At 36.5% G+C, this 24,730-nt stretch overlaps 1 protein-coding gene across 8 annotated transcripts in view; it reads right to left on the bottom strand.

Moving 5' to 3' along the window:
* LOC107565575 (rho guanine nucleotide exchange factor 2-like) overlaps window positions 1-24,730 on the bottom strand; it is a 52,392-nt gene that overhangs the window by 22,111 nt on the left and 5,551 nt on the right. For 3 of the 8 annotated variants that reach the window (XM_016250829.1, XM_016250824.1, XM_016250825.1), the window contains exons 2-8: window positions 22,287-22,349; window positions 21,992-22,179; window positions 20,217-20,388; window positions 19,337-19,442; window positions 19,001-19,040; window positions 18,771-18,915; window positions 5,469-5,631 (exon numbers count right to left, since the gene is read on the bottom strand). In XM_016250829.1, coding sequence (XP_016106315.1) covers window positions 5,469-5,631; window positions 18,771-18,915; window positions 19,001-19,040; window positions 19,337-19,442; window positions 20,217-20,388; window positions 21,992-22,179; window positions 22,287-22,322 — 850 coding nt within the window. In that variant the 5' untranslated portion in view covers window positions 22,323-22,349. Of the gene's footprint in view, window positions 1-5,468; window positions 5,632-10,359; window positions 10,596-18,770; window positions 18,916-19,000; window positions 19,041-19,327; window positions 19,443-20,216; window positions 20,389-20,559; window positions 20,680-21,991; window positions 22,180-22,286; window positions 22,350-24,730 lie in introns of those variants that run through there. The other 5 variants (XM_016250822.1, XM_016250823.1, XM_016250827.1 and 2 more) reach the window with 3 other exon arrangements.

Genomic DNA, 24,730 nt, shown 5'->3' with positions numbered 1-24,730 from the left:
ACACACACACACACACACACACACACCCACACACACACACACACACACACACACACACACACACACACACACACACACACACACACACTTCAGCTGACAAACTGTTCATAATATAAAATTCATGCCCTTTAAGTTCCAATGCTACAGCCTTATGTATGCACACAGATGTCTTTTGCAGTTGCACTGTGACTCACTTTAGCAGAGTTTTGTTTTTAAGAGGGCGTATCGAGCTATAAATATATTAAAACCCACAGCGACTCCTGTGTTCTGTTCCATTCCGCTGCGCTTCGTCCAGCTGTTTTTGATCGCAATAACATTTCTGATGTAAACGCCCCTTAACATGTGCATCTGATCAAGTTGAAACCAGCCCTTTATCCAGTGCTTCCTTAAAACGATTACTCTGCAAGTCATTCAGGCAACCCACTAAGCTAATTTTAAAAATATGTAGTTTTCACATCCTTATTCCCTTTACTATTTAATCTACGAAACATTAAATAAAACAGCATCTTTATGCATAGCCTATACATTTACCTAATTCACTTTAAGACCTAATGTAAATCTGATCCCACTCAAAGGTGTTCGGTTCATCTGCCTTTGCTGTGTACAGAGGAACAAACTACATGTTCCAACACCCACACAAGCTCTCAATACCCAGACCAGAGCAGCCGAGCACAGAGCAATCATCAGTGAGCAGCCCGTACTGTCTGGCCTTGAAATCTGATCATGATGACAAAATAAGGAAGAAGCTAAAAACAATAATAAAACAGAGAACAAGAAATGAGAGATAAGCACAACAAAACAGGAAAGGGTGGGAGAGTGCACCAGAATTTATATGTAAATGTGCTGAAAAGAATCATTCAGGTTTAATGCACGTTAAGTTGTATTGACAGCATTTGTAGCATAATAATTTTATCTTATTCCTCAAGCTTTAAAACACAGCTAAAATTATAGTTACAGTAAAACACAACAGAATTAAATGGTAACATACACAGTTCTTGGATAGTATAACAACAAGACTTAAACATTATACATATTAAGATGAGACTAGTGTGATAAATCACTACTATCCCTCTCTGCGCAAAGTTTAATTTAATACTTCCACTCTTCCATGACAACAAAAAGTCAAGAAACTTTAAACAAAAGGAGAAAAGGAGAAAATTTAAACACTGGACGTATGTGACAAATAACCATGAGTTCATCCACCTTGAATTGAAACAATCAATTTAGACATCTGTACAGCTAAAGTAACGTTTGACTGCTTTTAATCCCTTGACGTGCGTCACCCTGCTTGCTCTTATTGTAAATGCCTTGCTGGAACCATGACTTTATAAAAACTGAAAATTGTCTAATCAACATTATGCCACAAATGTATCCTTTAAGAATGAGAAGAATGGATATTAATGTCTGTAAAATGTTTTTTACATGCATTTTATCATGTAGGCATATATGATGCACACACACACACACACAGTGTGTGAGTGAATGTGGTGAAATGTGTGAAAACGCCTACCATGAAGAAACTATCCAGACCTCAACTTCAAGGTGTGTGTGTGTGTGCGTGTGTATGTATGTGTGTGTTATCTTGGCATGCTGTGGTAGAACAGTCACTAAAAATATTCCACATACTCTCCACCACATAATAAGACTCAAGACAGCAGTTCAGTGCTGCAACACATAGATGTAATGTAAAAGAGGGAATGGGCAGACAGGTGTGGCTTGTAAGTAATAAAGAGATTATGTTCGTCTCAAGCTTGAAGTCCTGGAGACAATCATGGAAAGAAAGCGGGGGAGTTGGGATGGGGGAAGAAAGCAGGAAAAATCATCGGAAGGAGTGAGGTAAGCGGCTGTTTTTATAGACTCTGCGTTGTGATTGGCAGGATTGCAAACAAGCTCCTCCTAGGGTTTCGTCAGGAGCATTTATTCTCAGGGCTTTCATCAACAGAGGATGTAAGCAAACATTAATCAAGAATGGTAATGCTATTATAATTATAATCGTTAGTGTCCAATCACAATTACTACCACTCATACTTATCATTAAGGGTGCGTTCAGATCCATAACCATAAGTATTAAACATCAGCACAAAGCTAAATACGTATTTATAAGATAGTCCTACATAAATGATACTTCCAATCAGTTGGCTCGTTTGGGTTGGGGGGGTATGCTGTCACCTTTCTAAGTGTTTTATCAGGCAGACTTTGGCTATGTTCACACTGCAAACTACACATTCATTTATAAGCTGATATGTTGCGGAAGCCAGAGAATTCATAAGTAGGCGATAATTTTTTTTATTATTTACGAAACAACCCAGTAAGTTTACCTTATATAGAGCGGTCTTTGTAATACACTGCAAAACAACAACTCTGGTCTCTACACTGACAACCTTCTCAGCTTAACGAGTGATCTAAGAAATACAGGTATGTAAAACATTTGAAGTGAATCCCGACAGAGCGGTATCATGACGAATGTCAATCTAGAGTGACGTAAAAGTTGCATGAATATAATTTTGGCTGTTCAGACTGTGGTCGTGTTGCAAAACATCTGACCTGAATCAGACATAGTACTACATATGGCCCAAATCCAATTTTTTTTTGCTCATATGTAACTCAGATCTGTTTTTGTCATAACTGTGTGAACTAGAGATTGCACCGACTAATCGACTAGTCGACTTCAATGCTCTGCCATGACGCTTTAAGCTTGACGTCGACTAGCTGCTGGTCCTATAGAGGGCGCAACAGGATAAGAAATCTTTGAAGGACTTCCACATTTACACTCTGTTTCCAAACAGTTCAAATGACAAATAAATGCATACTCTGAAAGCGCTCCACAAGACATGTGAGATTATATTACTGGATGTTCGAAACTGAACGGGAGAATGCACGTTTTAAACAGCTTATTGTACAGGTAAGTTAATCGCTGTTCTAATCTAATGCGCTGCTGCACTGTAACACACACACATAGGCTTCAGACAGTAGCGCGTACAGTTCATCTCGTGCAGATCGCGAGCACACAGAATCATTCAGCGCGGAAATGTATTGTCAACACTGTTCTGCGATTTCTCAATAAAATAGCTTAGAAACTGAAAAGTTCAAGCATATATTTCTTAACCAAATCCCACAGCTTCACTTCTAGTAGAGAGAGACACTGCCAGGTAGAATGAATTCACACACGCAATCGCTCTCACTAACGCATTCATATTAATGTAATCTTTACTGTACTACTTTATTTGTATCTGATTTAGAACGAGCAGAAATATGTGAGAAATATAACGACCTAAAGACAAAAGAACTGATAAAAATTAGCTGTTATAGGAGCAATAGTCATGTGGGCAGCGCTGTGTCATATGCCATAGCTGTGCACAAGGTGTTCGAGTCTCAGCTCCAGACTTATTTGTTCATTAATGACGTCATCAGCGACTAGTCGACTTCGACTCGAATTTCATCACATAAAAGTCGACTTTAAAAAATCTGAAGTCGTTCAACCTCTAGTATGAACAGCACAAACCACATGGAATCTGATCTTTTCAGTTTAGATTTGTGCCACTTCCATATGTGGTACTAATCCGATACAGGCCAGTACATGCATACATGCAGTGTGAACAATCACGTCAGAATTCAAGCGACTTTTACGTCACTCTAGATCGGCATTCGTCATAATTCCACGCTGACGGGAGACACTTCAAAGATTTTACATACCCAAAATTATCAAGACAGTTGCGAAAGGTAATCAGTGGAAATGTTATGTGTCAGAACTCATAAGTATTACAGTGACAACACTATATACAAGCAAAACATTAGGGCTTGTATCATAAAACTTTAAAAACTCTGCTGGCTTTTGTCACATCCTTGTCTTTATTTTTCATATTACCTGCGCACATGGCTGGCTTCTGCAGCAGATCACACTATAAATAAACGTATAATCGCTTACTTTATGTCCTCTGTGTTTACTTCCGTATGACAGCGCACTGCACAAGTGTTGCCAAATCCACAGTTTTCCTGCGGAATTGGGTTACTTTTTCCACTGTTGCCGTGTGTTGTTTTCCAACTTTGTGGGTTGATGTGACCCCACTAACGCAATATTTCCCCCCCTGAACATGATTTGGTTAGTTTTGGACTAGTTTTGAGAAGCAATTGGGTGGATTTTGTTGTGAAAACCTGGAAACCCAGTTCGTATCATTCTTTTGCACATTAACACTGGAAATCTGATATTGGCCACATTTAAAACAACAATGTGAACAGCTATGCAAAAAAAATCGGAAAAAAACGGCTCTGAGCAAAAATCGGAATTGTGCACTAAGACTCGCAGTGTGAATATAGCCTAAAAGACCAGATTCCATGTGGTTTGTGCTGTTCACACAGTCATGAAACTAAATGATTTGAATCACATACAGTATGAGCAAAAAATTTGATTAGGGCCACATTTTCCTGCAGTGTGAACGTAGCCTATGAAAATAGTGAAAAAAAATCAGATGAGGGTAAGAAAATAGAATATCCTGTAGACTCAGGAATCAGCTTTTTAGACTACCAGGCATTTCAACACCCTAGCAAACCGCATAAGAACATGAAAAAAACATTCAGGACACCCTAGCAAGTACATAGCAACATGCTAAAACTGCCCAGAACACCTCAGTAAATGCATGGCAACAAACATCCACAACATCCTATCATCATTGATGAACAAACGCCAGCTTTTTGGAAGAGGTATGCTATTACTTTTTTTAGTGTTTTAGTGATAAAATGAGTAAAAAAAAACAACTCCCATAGAATTTAGTTGAAGGGATGACAAAAAACATAATATCATAGAGACCTGAGGACTGACTACTTATGGTATGTTTACATGACAGCGACTGTATTAAAAAGGTAGTTTTTCCTTTTTTTGAAATGTTTTGCATACAGATGACAACATTGTCAGCATTGCATGTGTATGACATCACCAATTTCACAAATTCACATTTTTGTAGTTTACACAGAGATGATAATATTATTTTCAAAATCTTGCATTTAGTTTTTATCTATTTATTTATTTATTGACATTTTTGCTTTTTTTTTTGATAGGGCTGTTAAGTAGCGACAGGAAGTGAAGTGGGAGAGAGAGGGGGCGGGATCAGGAAAGGTCCACCAGCTGAGAATCATACTCGGGACGCCTGTAGCGCAACAACGCTATATGTCAGCGCACTGCCCACAAGGCTATTGGCGCCCACGCAAAATCTTGAACTTTGAAACTGTTTTCAAAAGCTTGTGTTTTCAGACCCCCCAAAACGCAATAGTCGTGTGAACGAACAGCCAAAATGTACAAAACATTTTCTGTTTTTAGTTGAAAATGGTGTTGTGTAAATGTCCCCTAGACTGGCAAAAGCCTAGCAACTACTTAACTGCAATCCATTATTTGCTTAAACTTGGCAGACAGGATTACTGGTGCACTTTGTGGGTTTTGAGTGTGATGTATATGTATGTGTGTGTGTGTGACTCACTCGGGCAGCTGAGGGCCTCCTTAGCGGTGATGCTCTTGTTGCAGGCTGAGCAGAGCGTTGTACCAGACACGGTGAGAGAGTTGAAGAGGTGGCCATTAGTGTAGCGTGCCTCTCGATCTCTGGCTTCTCTCTCCCGCTCCCTCATGCGCTCCTTCTCTTTATTCTAATCGAAACACAAAAACTCAGAATAAATCAATCACGATTGGCATCATTATATATGTATAAATTTAAATATCTCCACCAGAGTAAAATTAGCATAGTATCATTGTACGAAAAAACCCCAAAAAACTTTGAGCTGGTCAAAGAACAATCGACATTCACAGAAACAGACAATGATGACACTATTGCAGCTCAGATTCTATTGTGTAACCGATTCATCTGCCGAACTGGTACAGGCTGAGTTCACGAACAGGGAAACAACCAAGTCGAAAGAGAACTTGCAACACCGTTTCGGAAGAACACATACTTCCAACAATGGCCATATTGAATGTCTAGAAGGCCTGTATTCACTGGTAAAAGATTTCATCATGAAAACATACAGCACATTCATTCCTGTGAACTGGTTCTCATTGGAAAAGCTCATCTTTGCTAATCAGCATTTAAGGGAAAGACAAATGAACCCTATCAGCCACTATAAAAAGTCACTCATGTGGTTTAAGCAAGCAATGGCTCTCATTTCTGAGATTTACTTCATCTATTTGTGTGTCTTTGTTACGTACATGCCTAGTTTGATAAGTTGGTTTCAAATTTTTTCTGCGTTTGTCCTCTCTTTCACCCTTGGAGGGTCTTTGTGGACACAATCTGATAATAGGCAATTAGTGGAGGCAGGTATTAATCAATATTTTGAATTATATTTTAGTTTATTTCAGTTTTAGTTTAAAATTCAGTAATTTTATGTTGTTTTGTCATTTTTTATTAGTTGTTTTTAAAGGGGTCATATGATGCTGCTAAAAAGAACAGTATTTGGTGTATTTGGTGTAATGAAATGTGTTTATGCGGTTAAAGGTAAAAAAAAACGCGTTTGAATCATCAGTGGCAAATACTTTAAATATAAAAATACTTACTTACAGTCTGTGAGTCAGAACAGCCGGCATTGTAGTCTACTCTCCCAGGATCAGGAAATGGTCCTCCATAAAATGTGCTGCACACATCTGAATATTTGGGTTGAAGGGTCCTTGAACAGTGTTGTAAATACAACTTAACCACTGATTTCTAGTCGTGTCCTCTTTTGGAAGGCCAAACAAAGTAGTTTCGCTTTCACAACGAAACAGCATCACACACCACGGCCTACAGTGAGCAGAGGCCAGGGGCTAGCGTGAAGAACGGCGTGGCTGGCGATTTCGACGAAGGAGCATCCGGAGGGCTTGCGGCAACCACATGTGATGACTCCAGGCTGGACTCCGCTTCGTCCACGGTGAAAGCCGATTCGGCGATCGACAGCGCAAAGTTTAAGTATTTCCTCAGCAACCAGCACAGATCAGCTCCAGGCATGATGAAGCGGATATCATCCTCTTTTGGAAGACCGAACAAAGTAGTTTCACTTTCACAATGAAGCACACAGCGTCTTTACGACATGGCGGCGGTAACAACAAAACTACAGCGAGAATAAAAGTTACGCCTTCTTTCTTTGCGTGAACATTTGGGTGGTGTTATGCAAATCTTCCCACATAGCGACGTAGATATGTGGGGGCGTGTTAGAACAAGCCGTTTTAGGTAGGTGTGGCTGACTCTTAACTTTTATAAAGAATATCTCTTTGGATTTGAGACTTTAGTCTTTGCAACTTTACAGATCTTCTTTATGCACCAAGAGCTTGTAACACTCCAAAGAGAAAGGAAAAGTTGAAATCACATCATATGACCCCTTTAAATATTTCTATTTAGTTTTAGTTTATTTTTATTTTAGTAATGGTAGTACTACAACTTAAACTTATTTCAGTGTAAACTTGCTTATTTTCAGTTACCAAAGTAACATTTTTAAATTCAGTTTTTCCATCTAATATTTATATTTTATATCAGCTTTATTTATATTACCGAAAAGGAATTTTAATAGTTTCAACATTAGTTTGCACCCTGCCATTTTTGCACACTGGTACAGCATAGAAAGGTTTTTTTAGCGAACCATCTGAGCCATTTTACATTTTGAGCGGCCACTAGCAAAACATCCTCCATAACATAATGAAATATTCCCCGTTTATATGTTCCTCTCTGTTGCCTTTAACGTCACAGCTCATATACTGACATGATATTTGCTAGAGTTTAGTTTAAGACGGCATCTGTTCTTGTGGTACCATCAGCCAATCCGTGTTTCCAGTGGCTCCAGAGTAATTATATGGCATTTACAGCTCAAAAACACACTGCAGCTTTAAATTAGGTAAATTGATTAAGTCCAGGCATTAATTTAGCTAAATTCCCAGTGCAACTCTGTAAACTCAGTTTAACCCATCAGACGTTCTGAGATGTGTACTTCTGCAATGTTCTTGATCATAAAAGATTTGACCAGCAGCTGGTGTTGATTAATATTCTAGTCAGCATTATTACAGAAGCTCTGCTCAGCCCAGGCTGACCATCTTCCTCTTTTATGTGTTTTATGATGGGTTAATTTGATAAAATGAAGGAAAGAGAATGCTAAATGTCTAGACAAACGATTCTAAAAATAAATCTGAAATGTCAACTGAATTTTTAAGATAAGATGTCTCACATTTTTTCCATCTCTGAGGACACCAGACCCAGTTTTGGGATCGCTTATTCTGAAAATCAGCCTCTCTGTTGACATGCAAAGCAGGAAATAATGAGAGAGCACTTCCTCTTTCTAATCTGCAAGATGCATGAGTACAGGTTGCCATAGGAACATGGACATGTGTTGGAAGTAAGCAACTGAAAATGTATTAAAAACCGGTTAGTGTGTGTGTCTGTAGCAGTCCACAACCTGCAGGATATTGCTATCAAATTACCAAACCTAAATTGACCTAGTTTGCTCAAAACCAGCCCATCCAGGATGTTTCTGCATTGTTTGGTACGTGTATGTGCGATCATCTCTGCAGATTTGGGAAGTCGCAATAGTTCATGCTAAGTCGGAGAACAAACCATGTGGTAAAGTGACACTTTGTTTTGTAACTAAACTCAAGTATGACTCTGTATATTACAAACCACAGAAGCACAAACTAGGAGCAGCTAACATTTCCAAGTCTGCGTTTATAAAAAATAATGTCAGGCTACTGAAATGTATTTGAGCGTGCAAAACGAAAACAACCTCTGTGGTCGTAGTTCACATGAAAGTTGACATTAAATCAAACTTTCTGTACAAAAGCATGAGTGCTATGTGTCCTGAGCACATTGTCTGAGTTCAGCGAACTTGTCTAAAGTTTGGTGTCATCTCCCGTCAAGGAAATGGGCTGAGACTGGCAGGACTTAACGTCGGTGCTCTAGTTCGAATAGTCCCAGCTCCAGATTTAGTTCAGCCTGCTGTGGCCCGATGGCCTGGATACAGCTGGCCTCTGGGGAACCATGACTGATTAGTTGACATTGACATTCTTCGCAAACACTTTTACACAAAAGCAAATTACAATACAGGACAGTACCAGTCGAGTGATATGGATTCTTTCGAAAGCCAATGTCGATATAAATACTTGGGACACTGGGGCTAGTTGTCACAGAGAGTGTATGTCAACTGTAAGGTTTGGTTAAATTCGAGAGACACAATGTACATTTTTGTATTTTTACAATTTCATGAATTGCTGTTTAATAGCAGGTTCCATGTGACAACTTACCCCACATAGTGTGACAACATGTCTCTGATCTTGGGTTGCTGGTGGATTGGATTTAGCAAATAACACCACAGAGTGCTTATTAATGTGCCAAGTGGGCACTGTTAATGGCCAAAAATTGACAAAGACTGGTGGATTATATCAATTTATAAATACTAGGACAAGCAAACTAGCGAACACTGCTCTTGGTTACATTTAAAATGCTTAAACTGATGTTAGACATCAGTTTGACCTATGACATCACCACTTAATAGAAGAAGAGGTGGTGAGAAGGTGTGTGTGCGTATGTGTGAGCAATAACACATCTCACTGTTTAAAAAATCTTGCCTTCGGACCTGAACCTGGAATTGATGCTTTAACTGAGAGCTATTTCTATGGCAACCTCTCTTTTGGCTCTCCTTCTCTTGAATTTTTCTCTATGCGCGCACACACACAGTCTGTTGTTCAACATTCCCACTCAGTAACACCTACACAACTCAAACTCGCACTGAAGCTAATAATTGGACAAAAAAAAGGTGCATTCAGTGCCAAAAGCAAACATACAACCCCTTACTCAAGGTGTCTCTATACACCAGAGTTAAGGCTGTTCTGAGCAGGCTCTGTGCTGACTTCAAATTGTGTGTAAACATATAAAAGCTGTATTTAAGTCTAACCCAGCTGTAACCCACCTTAACTTCTCAGAAGTAGATCTGATGCTACTTGGCTTCTGTGCAAATATAAATGCAGCATCTGAGCAGCCTTAAACTTTCTGTGCTGCCTTTGCAACATACCAAAGATGACATTTATATACAACCTCTATGTTAATAGTAGATGTATTTTTATAGTCACAAAACACACTCAGTGCTTTTCAGAAGTAGTGTTTCACTGCCTTTATATTAAAACAATAAGTATTATCAAAATACAAAAAGTTGTATTGAAAAGAACTGAATTGACTTACAACATACTTCTCAAAACTTAATACTTTTTTAATAGTCAATATTATAGTCCCTATAAGCGCTAAAATCCCTTATGAAACACGACGAACAAATACTAAAGTGAAACATTCAAAACAGAACGTCTGAATTGTTATAATTCTTGCGTTGTTCTAGTTAAAGCTCGAATACTCGAGGTCGCGTCGTTGCACTTACCCGCTGACTGATTTCTCTCATCCTCTCCTGGCGAAGTTTCGACAAATCCGCTACTCGAGACATTGCGATAGTCTAATCGTCTTCAGTACAGCGAAAATCGAATCTTCTTACGGCAAAATATGTATATCCCATTAATTAAGATAAAAGTTTCCTTTGGTCCTGTTTATGTCTAATAGCAGCGTTTTTAAAAGGCAGGAGACATTCACAGAACAGCGCGGTGCGGTAACTTTGAGGGAAATAAGCTTCTCTCTCTCTCTCGCGCTCTCACTCTCTCTCTCCTCCCCTTCAGTTCAGGAAGCGCAAGATGACTGTAACCCAGACCGCTTAGAATCTCGATAACATAATTTTATATGATTCAATTAAAATGAGTGGTATATTGTCTCTTATCTTAATGCCGTATTGTAAATATTTCTAAATCAATCAAGGAAAAATTACTTTTCATTTATACGAGTAAACGCATTTTTTCTCTTTTATTTTATTTTTTTACTATTTAGCCAGAAAAAAATGCATTAAATAGTAAACCACCTTGAGCTGGTAATGTCACCTTAAACTGTAAAACCGACATGTTACCTTTCAGAAGGAATAATTATATGACTACATATTTATAAATCATTTTAGCTTGAGAACGCTTTATCAGCTATGATGTGTAAAATAAAAATAAAAATACATTTAATATCAAATACATTTCTAAATATAGAATTATCATGATCATTTTTTGTGAGTGTTATACCTGTAGAATTAGTAGGTTATTGATATCTATGGCTATACCAGTCAGTTTAAGTTTATGTAAAATACTAAAAAATCTGCATATTAATATTAGGCCTGCCACGAGTTAATATGATTGAAACATATGTGTGGTTTAAGTACAGAAGATGCTACATCTGTCATGATGTAATGATGGTAGGCTACTAAAGCAACAACAGTACTTGAGACTCTCAAACCCGGTCGCTGAACTCTATAGTACGCTATAGTACTATAGCACTAACACCTATTCAGCATTTCTCAGAGAGGACTGTACCACTAGAAGGAAGACTTAATTTTCGGAAAGCTTGTGGTCTGCATAAGCAAGCAAAAAGCACCCTTGAGTGAAATCAGACCAATTACTACCTTAAATGAAAATGAAACGATGGATAGTTCATTTATTATGCAAATTAACATTTAATAATAAAGACATTTAGTACAACAAATAACATCTGTAAGTATGTATCCAATGTTTCTAAATGCTGCAGTATTGGAGTGGCTCGGCACGCACCTCTGCAGTTTACCTCTGTATACCGGGAAAGGCAGAAAATGGTGGAGGTTTTCTTTTGGGAAGAGAGCCGAAGGGAGAGGAGGGGAGTTTCTTTTCCCGCTTTGGCCACATCTGTCGCCATGCCAACAGTGTACTTAGACTTTGGCTGGGTTATGAGGGGAGCCTGGAAAGTTTACAGTGGGCGGCAAGGTTTGGGTTCTTATACGGGCACATTCCCAGAAGCATGCAAAAGACTGGTTGAATGCTTTTTCTTTTTTAAATACGTTGCATGGTTTAAAGCTAGACAAATCTCTCAGCAGATTAAAGCAAGATTAAAGCAGGTCAAATCTTGCAACAGATGTACTGTCCCATCTAGTCATTTTGGATTCATCAAACAATACTGACTGTAGCCCAGACGACATAATCTGGTCTACGTAATCTGGTTGTGGAACAGATAAGAGAGTTAGATGAGCAGAGGTTGAGAGAGTTGTGTGTGTGTGTATATACATATATTAGTGCTGTCAAACGATTAATTGCATCTAAAATATGTTTTTTGTTTAAATAATATATTTGTGTGCAGTCTGTGCACTGTGTATATTTATTTATATTTAAATACGCACACATACAATAGAGATTTAGAAAATATTTACATGCCCTTCAGCCGTGATTTATTCACAATACACTGTATACACACACATATAAATTCTGTATACACATTTTATATTATATAATATATTTATAATACACAATTTTTATAAATACACTATTTTCTATGATTTTACATATATAAATATACACAAAACTATATCTATAATATAAATGAAAATACACGTATTAGCATTGCTTATAATTGAATACCATGAATTTTATTTGTTATAAATAAAAATGTTTTGACTGTTACACCGAAGCCAGCTTGTGTTGGAATAAAGAGCTTTTATTAAATTAGTTGATTATGTAAGTTAAAATAAATTCTCAAAAACCTTGATGTACTATGGTGTTGGACATTTAGTAAAATAGCGAGTTACATCACCATTCGGCTCTCAAAAAGCCATCCCTCCACCCATCACCATCACTATTCTGGTAGAAAATGAGTACATGACATCTCTTTCTGTGAAATCCACTAGCTCTTCAACTTTAAATACTGAAGCATTTAAAGAGCTATCTCTCTTTCTCTCAGAGTCTTTCACTCTTGCTCGCTCTTTGGTTCAGTGTCTCTGAGGAAGGACAGATTGCACTGTGGGCGGACTTCCACACAAGTGTTTCAACACTTCTTCTCATGCTCCCTCTTACTCACAATTTCTTTAATTTCATGCACACAAGCTTTCTTCCTTGTGTTGGTAATAACAAATGTGTGGCATGGGACCAGCTACGTTGTTTATTAGCAGTCAGATTTCAGCCCCTGCAGCACTCCTGACCAGATCAATAATGATGACTACTCTGTCTTCAGCAAGTATTGGAGGGCTGCCTCAGTACTCGGATAATGCTGATGTTACTGGAGCTATGCTAACAAATGCTAAGAAGCAAGATGCCACTTCATAATCAGTGCCAGTTCAACAAGTACACTGACTACACTGACTGATCTTGTTATTCATCATTCATTTGATCTCAGAAAATAATTAATTAATTAAATAAATAAATGCGTACATACATACATACATATATACATAAATACACACATATACATACATAAAATTTCATGTTTTAAAATTATATCCCAATTTTTCACTTTTATTTACATCTCTAACTTTTGCTATATTTTCTTTTTCATAATTACTTTCAATGTATTTGAAAATAACAAATAAATTATGTTTGAATGCAGCTATTTTGAGAAGGGTCTGGTTGCAGCTTGGCGCTTGCACTCTCAGACGTGCATTCTCAGGCTTGCACTCTCAGACACTTGCACTTCCGCTAGCGACGTCACTTGCAGTCTTTTTTATTTTTTATTTTGTTCTATTTATTGATTACTTTTTGTTTGAATCTCTCAACATTTTACAACAGTATAGCCAGGTGGTGAAGACAAGACAAAAGAAACTAAATTACGAAGTCACTTGCAATCGCCACTTGCACTCTCCGATACCTGCAACATCACTTTCAATCGACACAAATTGTGCGTGTTGCCAATGGAGACAAGACGCTGTGGTGGTGATTTAATGATAACAACTAATTTAGTACCGTAACCTACAGGGTCCTGCAAGAAAAAGACAAGACCCGCAAATCCGTGGCCACAGAACAGCAGAATATGAATGCAATGCACAAAGTCTCTCGATAAGCGTTTTCCTCCTGTAGAAAAACATAAACAAGTGACAATTTTTTCTTGTCTTCACCACCTGGCTATACTGTTGTAAAATGTTGAGAGATTCAAACAAAAAGTAATCAATAAATAGAACAAAATAAAAAAGACTGCAAGTGACGTCGCTAGCGGAAGTGCAAGTGTCTGAGAGTGCAAGCCTGAGAATGCACGTCTGAGAGTGCAAGCGCCAAGCTGCAGCCAGACCCTTTTGGCTATTTTTGCCTTTTCACAATTACTTTTAATGTATTTGTAAAATAAATAAATAAATACATACATACAATTTCACTTTTTTAAAGTTATAGCTCACTTTTTTCTTTTTTCACTTTTTCTACATTATCTCTAACTTGCTATTTTTTTGCTTTTCTTTATCACTTTTAGCTTTTTTGAAAAACATATATTAACATACAGCTATTTTTGCCTTTTCACCATGACTTTCAATGTACTTGGGAAAAAATTAAATAACAAATAAATTCCCATTTTAAATTCATACTGTTGATATTTTTATTTTTTTTAAATAATCTGCAACTTTTGATATTTTTTCCTTTTCATAATTATTTTCAAATGTTTTTGAAAAAATATATTAAATAATAATAATAATAATACATCGGAAGCGATTTTTATTGAAGACAAATAGAATTAAACTGTTTATTCAATACATAACAGAATAAAATTAATTTTTTAAAATAAAAAATAAATTTCAGGAATTAGAGTAAAATGTCAAGGTCTCAAATTGTGCCAGAAATTTCAATATGAACTCAAATATACATTTATACATGCATTTGTTTTCAATGTAATTTAAGAATTTCATCCTATTTTAAAAGAAACATCTAGAAATAGAGTTCATTTATGTGTTGTATGCATTTTGCATTCATTTGCATTACACTGAAGCTGGTAGTTACAATGATAGTAGGTGTTAGATGTGGCCATGACTCTACACTGAAATAGATGGATAGAAAGAGAGAATGAAAGAGAAAGAGAGAGGGAGCGTTGCTCTGGGTTACCACTCCATAGAGGAGGCTCTTTTCAGAGCTGCTTCCTGCAACAGACGGGAAAATGTGTTTTTCTGTGCATGTTTATGACAGTAGGAGTTATAGTGAGGACTGTGTGTGTTTTTGCAGAGATAACGACCAGGTTCTGGAGGCTGAAGCCCATGAGGCATGTCATTCAGCACAGATTGTGTCACAACACAGCGTGATGCCTTAAGGTGAATGTGTGTGTGCACATTTGTATTCATGAGTGTATTTCAAATTTTGGGTAAGTGAGATGCAGCATCAATTAGATAGAAGTTAGAAAGTTATATGTTGTTCTTGTCACACGGTCAATAAAAAAATTAAGGGGGTCTGAATACTTTCCGTACCCACTGTATATATATATATATATATATATATATTACATTTTTGATGTAAAAAATTGCGTCAATAAATGAAGACATAAAAAAGGAGACAACTTTACCTAATATTCGCACCCTTATTTTAAAATCCCATTCACCTTTCCATTTAAAAACAGTCCAGATCCCAGTCTGTCAGCGGGGGTGTGGGAGGGGCTCCTGCTGACATGTTTCACAGATGTTTACTCCTGTAGTGGGATTGTGGTAAGAAATGAAGATTGTAATGTGTAATGCTTAATGTTTATCTGTTAAGACCTAAATGTAAAGGGGTGCAGAAAAGAGAATGTATGGAGTTTATAAGTGGCGGGACAGAAAGAGCAACTGAAGGATACAAGGAAAACAATGGGGACAGCTGAGAGTTAAAGATCATTGGAGGAGGAAACAGGCCAGACGATGAGATGACTCTGCCAGACTGTTTACTTTGCAGCTAATAATCATCATCACACACACACACATACACACACACACACACATCCCTGCACTGTGGTGGTACCACTCAGTAAGAAAGAGCTTTATTATACATGATTACCATATTTATATTTGCTGCACAGCTTTCGCTACAATTAATATGTTTAATAATAAGATGAAGCCTTATCTTAAAGTTTAAAATCACTTTTAAAAGCTAAAAATGTTGTACAATACAATCAAAAAGTTCCCTCTCAACAGTAAAGAATTAATACCTAAAGGCTGACAGAGTTAAAAACAAACCCGGTCATGCCGCTTTGAGTTTGTGCCTGTGGTCTGTCCTTTGACAAGCTCCTTCCTTGTGTGTGTATGGGGTCAGATCAGGCTTCAAACAGCTGACTGGACCCGTGTGTGATTGTTTGTGTGTGGGTACGCACATGTAAGCGTCTGGAACTGAGAGAGAGAGAGAGAGAGAGAGAGAGAGAGAGAGAGGAAAGCAGAAAGCGCTTCCAAGGAAGTCTAACAAACAAAACCTCAGACAGAAGTGTGTTACTAATAACACGTATTTAGAGAAAACTGTAGACTGTACTATAAATCTGGTAATGTGGTTAAAAAAAATGATTTAAAAACAAGACGTTGCCATTTAAGCAAACGGTTCAGCTTGCTTTACAAAGAAACAGGCTGTCTCATAAAACTCCTCCCATCTCTTGCTAGACTGTTTGTGTTGGAGCCTGCGGGACTGGCATGAAAATCTTATTCCCTAAAGTGGATGACTAATCACGAGTGCCAATTCTGTCGAAGCTCCCTTAAGATCTAAAAAAGCGCGTGTGTGATGTTTAGTGCCACGATGTCATGGAAAGACCTGCAATTCAAACAGACCTTTAGCTGTGATGATAAGAGTTTAAATGATAACTCAGTAAATGTGACGAGTCTTGACCTTATAAGTTTATATTGGTTTGTACTGACACATGGGAAAGTTTACATGAAAGCCTATTTCCTTGTCAGGGCAAAAATAAATAAATTTAAAAAAAAAAGGTAATTGCATCTTTCATCCACAATTGTGACTTCATTTCCTCTAATTGCAAATAATAAAAATGCTAATATTTTATGTGTCTGCAATGGGAAATTAAAAACATTAAATTACATATACATATATATACATATATATATATATATAAAATGTAACACAAGTGAACAATGACAGTATATATTGTATATAACAAATGTGACAGTAAACACTACCAAAAAATATCTTACAAATAAAATCTGTTCTTTTGAACTTCTATTCATTATAGAATCATGAAAAAAAATAAACATACATTATTAAGCAGCGCAACGGTTTTCAACTTTGATAATCAAAAATGTTTCTTGAGCAGCAAATCAGTATATTAGAATGATTTTTGAAGGGTCATGTGATGCTGAAGACTGAAGTAATGGCTATTGAAAATTCAGCTTTTTATACACATTTTAAATTGTAATAATAATAATAATACTGTTATAACCATATTTTTGTTCAAATAAATGAAATGAGAAAAAAAAACAAAAAACAAACAAACAAAAAAACTTACTTTTGAATGGTAATGTAGTTAAAAACAAATTCTAATCTTTTAGGAATTCGAAGTTAACATTCTCATAATTACTTTATTACTTTGAAACAGACTTTTAAAGATTTGACAGTCCATGAACATGACTAACACTAATGTGAATAAACGAGGACTTTCTTTCACAAGCACTGCGATACTGACTCAAAAACAATGTCATCTTCAGACCTGTCATCACTCGACCATAAAATCCTGCTTCCTCATGTGTCATTGTAGTGAACTGGGTCAAAGACAGTATTCTGACTGCCATCCATCCTTAAAACAACTACAAAAGGGGCTTTATTCATTCTGTCATATGGGTTTCACAATAATATTGCATCTCACTCTCCCAAGATCATGTTAACTAATGTTGCACAGTACTTTCTGATGGTTCAGTGAGTGTTTCTTAAACCTGCCCATAGATCACGCATGACTAACACTAATGTGAATAAACGAGGACTTTCTTTCACAAGCACTGCGATACTGACTCAAAAACAATGTCATCTTCAGACCTGTCATCACTCGACCATAAAATCCTGCTTCCTCATGTGTCATTGTAGTGAACTGGGTCAAAGACAGTATTCTGACTGCCATCCATCCTTTAAACAACTACAAAAGGGGCTTTATTCATTCTGTCATATGGGTTTCACAATAATATTGCATCTCACTCTCCCAAGATCATGTTAACTAATGTTGCACAGTACTTTCTGATGGTTCAGTGAGTGTTTCTTAAACCTGCCCATAGATCACCTCAATTAATTGAAACCTGAAGAGATAGTTCACCCAAAAAATGTTGTGGAACATAAAAGACATTATTTTGAGAAATGTCTCTGCCTTTTTGCCCATATAATGGAATTCAGTGTTAACCAAAACTGTTACCAACATTCTTCAAAATATATTTTGTGTTCTACAGTAGAAAGGCTGTCTCTCAAACACAAAAATGTATGAACCTGCTGGAACCTTTCTGAATTTAATAAAATAAATGATTATGGTTTTGATAAGATGTCAAACCGGCAGACTCTGTGGCACTTTCTGAGAAATTTTAGCTGACTACTAAGTGAGTCAGTGTTTGCCAGGCTCCTATGATTCATGACAAGCTGGAATCTGATTCTCAGCACAAACCAAGCTGTGGAACTTCAGCTGGGAGCTTAATGATATAGTATAGTATAGAGCAAGTATTATTAGCTTGAGAACTAATAATAATGGCAGAAACTGAAATTTTACAGAGAACAAGTGGAGGAGGGAGACACAGTGTTTTTGCTTAATTATCAAGTTGCCTGTTCAGCAGGATTGTCTCACTCTGCCCTCTGTTGGACTGGAATGGGACTATTGTCCAGTTTCACTACACTGCCCCCTCTCTCCTGAACTAAAACGTGCAATATGCCATATGCAACTGGTAACACTTCACTTCTGATGACAGATTAAAATAACAGCCAACCAGAAATGATACTGGTCATCAACGTAGGTTTGCCTTTTGACACAGTAAGCACAGGAGTGGACAGGAAGCTGGGCCCCTACCTTGCTTTTAGGAGTCATCTTGCGCAGGAAGCTCAGTGTTCGCTCCAGGCGGTTTCCTGAGGTGTCCTCTTTGTTTTCATGCCCCTCAGCCTTTATTTGCCCTCTATCTATGTCCCAGCCCGGAGCAGCAAACTCGCTGTCTATACTGTATCAGAAATTAAAAGTATGGATATTTACAATTGAATATGTTAGGATATTTATGATTAAAACAAGCCAGGACTGAGACACACCTGTGAGATGATCCTCCAATCTGGTTGTACGAAAAACTCTCTAGATCACACCGAACAAGACAAGAAAAATTTTCTCATTGATTTGAGGAAATAGAACTTGGATTGCACATAACGTAATGCTGTCTTCTTAATATCGGTTTCAGTTTCAGAGTCATAAATAAAGAGTCAGAAACATAGTGGACATAAAATATTTGAACACTTATTTTTAGGGGGAAAACTGTATAATAAAAATAACATCAAAAAGTGAGGGAAAGAACCACATAGGAAATATAAATGAATGGTTTTATTTGAATTAATTTGTGAACAAGCTGGAAACCCCAAACACACTCAACTGACCATGGCAGTAGGAGCGAGGGCGAGGGGCAGAGCTTCTAGGCATCTGCTGCATCATACACAGGCTGGGGGCGGAGACACTGCAGCCATGCATCTGATTGGACTGCTCCTGAGGGAGAAATTTACAAAGCAGTTATCTAATTAAAATATTTAATATACACAACTGTTCAAAAGTTTGGGGTCAGTATATTTTTGAAAGAAGTACAGAAATACAGTTAAAAACAGCTGTATGATTACAATATAGCTTTCCTATTTTAATATATTTTTATTATTATTAACAATAATTAGTCATTTATTTCTGTGATGGCTGTGAAGATGAATTTTCATCAGCCATTACACTCCAGTCTTCAGTGTCACATGATCCTTCAGAAATCAAGAACCATTTCTTCTTATTATCAATGTTGAAAACAGTTGTTTCTGCATAATATTTTTGTATAATAGTTTTAATAAAATATTTTTACTTGATATTTTACTTTAAAATGATGATACTTTTTTTCTGGCCGTGAAAACCATTCAAATTTATTTGAAATTATTTGAAAAGACTGTTACATTGTTACAAAAAATGGCCACTTTTGATCAATTTAATGCACCATTGTAGAATTTAAGAATAAAACTTTGTCTACATTTTTTGGAATCCACTGCAATTGAACGTTCAATATTGTGCGGTTTGCATAGGTAGAGTTATTTTGCTGAACATAAAGTGCATTTCACATTTCCATTGAATAATTAATCAGTTTGTTGTTTTTCCACTTTTCCAATCCATGATCAGTGAATTAATTTGCTGCTCCATCTTGATCTCAGGAGGCTTTAAAGGCAGCTACTAATTATAAGTATACAGTACACAGTAATGCAGCTCACAGAAGCTCTGTGTGCGTGTCCTAACCTCCAGCGCTGATCGATGATGTTCCTGATGCTCTGCTCCAACTTCCTCCTCAGTAAGTGACGTCAGGGAAGCTTGAGTGACAGACCTGCGGGCTTCTCGGGCTCTTTTTGACCTCCATGCACTGTTTAGCACTAAGGACATCTCATCCGGGTTCAGATCTTCAAGACTCACACTAAGAAGAGAGAGAATGAACATTAAATTCACACACATACATACTATCATTACAAAGTACCAGAAATTATAAGTTCCACAGGACATCTGCAATAACAAACAAACTTACACATATGTAAACACAAATATATACAAACTCATAACATTATAGATTAAAAAACTTCAATCTTACTCTTTCCTCTTCCTTTGGATGACTTTAAGTCGACTTCTTTAAAGCTAACCTGAAAATTAGCTGCAGTGTAATGTTAGCTCCTTACTGGAAAGACCTATGTATGTCTGTGTGTTCTTATCTATCTGTGTGTGTCTCTGTCTCCTCACTGAGTACATTGGCACTGGCTGGTGGTGATCTCACAATAATAGTCCACAGAGTGACACAGTAGAGGCCCTATATCAGGACAGCCATGCGTGAGAGAGAAAGAGTTATAAGGCACAACATTGAATAAGAATATATATATATATATTGCTTATTGTTAATATTAGTGTTGCTGCTGATGCTTTAAATGAAATGTTTTTTTATTGTTGTAATGTGAAGATTAAATTTAACATGAAAGACTGCTAATTTTCAGCACTTTTTTTAAGATGACTGAAAGGAGGAAAAACCAAAGTGAAGTATGGACTTACTTCACTGAGTCATTTATTTACTTTATAACAGTAAATAAATATCGGTTCTGCATATTGGTTATCGGGCACATAAACATGCAAATAATTGGTATTGGTTATAAAATATCAATATCGGTCGATCACTAATATATATATATATATATATATGTATAGTTTTAAATTAAAATGGTTCAAATTTTAATAGTTCATTTATATGTAGTGCATTTCTGATGCAACTAGTGCATCCCAAAAACTACTGCAACAAAAAATACATGACAAAATAAAACAAAAACTAGAATAAAACGGTAAAAAAAAAAAGACCCAATAAATTTAACATGGAAAAATATAATAATTTAAATACAATAAGGGTAAGAAAAATTATAATATATAACAAAATATGTTGTAAAAATCCTATTCTGCAGGGTTAACTATTAATTTCAGTGAGTACATAATTTAGGTTGTGTGGGTTTGCTGACAAAAACAATTATATTACACAATTTTAAAGTTTGGGGTCAATAAGATTTTGTTTTTGAAGAAATTAATACTTTAACTCAGCAAGAATGCATTGAACTGTCAAAAAAAGTAAATATACTTATAATTTTACAAAAGATTTGGATTTCAAATAAATGCTGTTCTTTCTATTCGTTAAAAATCCAACAAAATGCATTTTGTTTTCCACAAAAATATCAAGCAGCACAACTGTTTTCAACATTGATAATAATGTGAAATGTTACTTGAGTACCAAATCAGTATATTAGAATTATTTCTGAAGGATCATGCGACACTGAAGGCTGCTGCTAATTCAGCTCTGCCATCAGAGAAAAAAAATTACTTTAAAATATATTAAAATAGAAAGTTAATGTTAAATAATGAAATATAGCACATAATACATGTAAGTATAGATAAAGCCAAATTAGTCACAATCTCCAGTTAAAAAAAAAAAAATTAAGGTAGAGCACACTTGGACCATTCTAAAGTGTCACTGAGGTAAATGTGATTTTTACCTGCGTGTGTCATTGGGTGGATATCCCTGTGCCACAGCTCCAGGTTCCCAGCTGTGTCTCCTCCAGGGGTCGAGTTGAGTCAGGTAACGAGTGGCAGAGGAGCGTAAGGTCACAACCGGTGGAGAGCAGTGAGGAGGTGAGAATGAGGAACAAACAGGACGAGGAGACGGAGGAGGAGTGCTCGACATCTGGGTGTAATGAGTGAGAGAACAAACAAATAATGCTAAATTATTGGCACATAATTGGCACACATGGTTCTTTACTCAGTCAGACATACATATGTACAAATTCATACCGTGTCCATAAGGTCAGGCAGCTCCTCAGGGCCCATACTCAGATTATAGCTTCACTGCTCCCCCTACAGATCAAAATATGACATTACTATTTCTGAAAAATGTGCTTGGCTAAATGGTTCAAAAAATAAAATCATAATAGAAGTTATATCCATTACATCTGTTACATATCCAAACCACCACTAAAGCATGGCTAAAGTCAAAATTATGTGTATAGCACTTTTCACAATACAAATAGTTTCAAAGCAGCTTTACACAAACTCATGATGTTAATCTTTATAATATCATAATGATCGTTCCAAACCTGTTAAGTTTCTTTCATCTGCTGAGTGTCTAAACAAAAGAAGATATTTTGAACAATGTGGGTAACCAAAAAGATGAAGGTAGCCATTGAAAAAAATACTATGTAAGTAATCGGCTACTGTCAACTTTTTGGTTGCTCACATTGTTCAAAATATCTTCTTTTGTGTTCAACAGAAGAAAGAAACTCATTTTTGGGTGAACTATCCCTTTAATGCTTTATAGCCACATTTAGCAGTTTAGAGCTGGGCGATAATATAGTTTATAGCTGATATTTTCTAAATAGCATATATCACTTTACGCAAGTATACTGTAAGTATGTGTATAAAGTTGGATAAACTAATTATCTGATTTTATACACGCATCGTAAATGCCCAAGGAATGGTGCTGTATCCAAAAACACAGGTTGGTTGATTAAGCCATTTGATAGTTTATTTTTTACTTCTAAAAATATGTATATTGCTCAATTACTTTAATGTACTACTTTTTTTATTTGTAGAGTTTTTAAAACTGTAGCATGACTAATTCAAATTATGAATAACTTTTCAGTTTCAAAGTAGCTTCCCCAACACTGATACCAGTGCATTATATGGTTGCTAAGGTTTGCGGATTAGTTTTTACCACATTGTTATCCGGTTTCTAAGGTGCGCTGGATGCTAGGTGGCTGCTTTCAAGCAAAAAGTCAAAAGAGCCCACCCTCGAGTCACTAGATATGACTCAGGTCTCTCCTACAGTTTAACTCTATGCAGTTTTATCTGGTGTGTTTATCATCTGCCAGATGAAAGTCTGTTCTTGCCGTAAGGTGCTTATCTAACTTGATGTGACCCTTAAAAATAACTATTATTGGTGTAACCTTACATAGTCAGGTTATTCAGTCATATAAAATATTTTTGATTTTCATAAAACCAGTTAATTAGATATTACCAGTATTTCTAGCATATGTAACAACTTTTTTTGCAGTGTAAATAAGCCTGTTATCTGATATCATATCCCAATTCAGTTTACAACTGCAATAAAAGTCCAGCACATGAGAGAATTCATCCCATCATAAAAGCTAGGCGATTTCACAATTCATAAAAAAGTGTGTCGCAACCTCAGTGTTACAGGGAGTTTATGGAAAGTGAGTGATGGGCTGGGAACAGCTTTGGTGAATGCTTTCACTCCAATAGTCTGTTTAGCTCTCATTTTACCTCCCTCTTCCTTTCTTCCCCTCGGTCTCTATGGTTATCGCTTATTACATAACACTGTTTTGAAATCGTCTGGAGTGGTTCCACTTCCATCCTTTTCTGTATTCCTATTCTAATAGGAATGCATTGTGAAGCACACATATAAAGCCATTTCCTCTTAAGTAAAATGGCTTCTGTCTCTCTCTAGTATTCCTGTTTGCAGCAAACATTAAAAGTGAGTAATGCTCTGCAAATAATTTGTCCATGAATGCACACGTCACAAAAACACAGTCTGCCAACAGGCCGAGATTAGGCTGTTACCACCTGTTCCACACCTTTGTGTGCAAGCATGTACAATGAGAGAATGTGAACGGATTGTGGAATGGAGAATGTAGAGGTTGGGACTGTAGCGATCGAAGAGGTCAAAGTTCATTGTTTTGTTTCCTAACAACAAAACTGTCATTGCGCTGTATATAATGCTTATCATACATTAATTTTTGTTCTTAAATACATTATGTTTCTATTGTCTTATGCCATTTTTTATTTAAACTCATGTTGTACTAAATCAAAGGGCTGTATGTGCCAAACTTCAAAAAGGAAACAAAAGCACTATAAAAGGATCTTAAAAGTGGTCCATTCAACTTGTTGACTATATTAAAGTCATAATTTACTGACAATCTTCTGGGCAGTTCCACTAAAACTGGAACACTGAGTTAATAAGTTCAAGTCGATTCATGAACAAATCATTTGTATTTTGTGAAATGGATCAACTGATTCATTGAATGAAACATGTGATCTGATTCAAGACAACAAATGAAAATGTTAGTGGAAAATCTGGTTTATCCTGGAGTTTTTTTCTCCAGAACACGAGTCAGAAATGTTACCCTGGACCACAAAACCAGTCTCAAGTCGCTTGGGTATATTTTTAGCAATAGCCAAAAAAACATTGTATGGGTCAAAATTATCGATGCTGTGACAGC

The sequence above is a fragment of the Sinocyclocheilus grahami genome, unplaced genomic scaffold, assembly GCF_001515645.1.
Source record: "Sinocyclocheilus grahami isolate Dianchi unplaced genomic scaffold, SAMN03320097.WGS_v1.1 scaffold1009.1, whole genome shotgun sequence".
In the NCBI taxonomy this organism is placed as follows: domain Eukaryota; kingdom Metazoa; phylum Chordata; class Actinopteri; order Cypriniformes; family Cyprinidae; genus Sinocyclocheilus; species Sinocyclocheilus grahami.
This window is presented reverse-complemented; position numbering and strand designations above follow the sequence as displayed.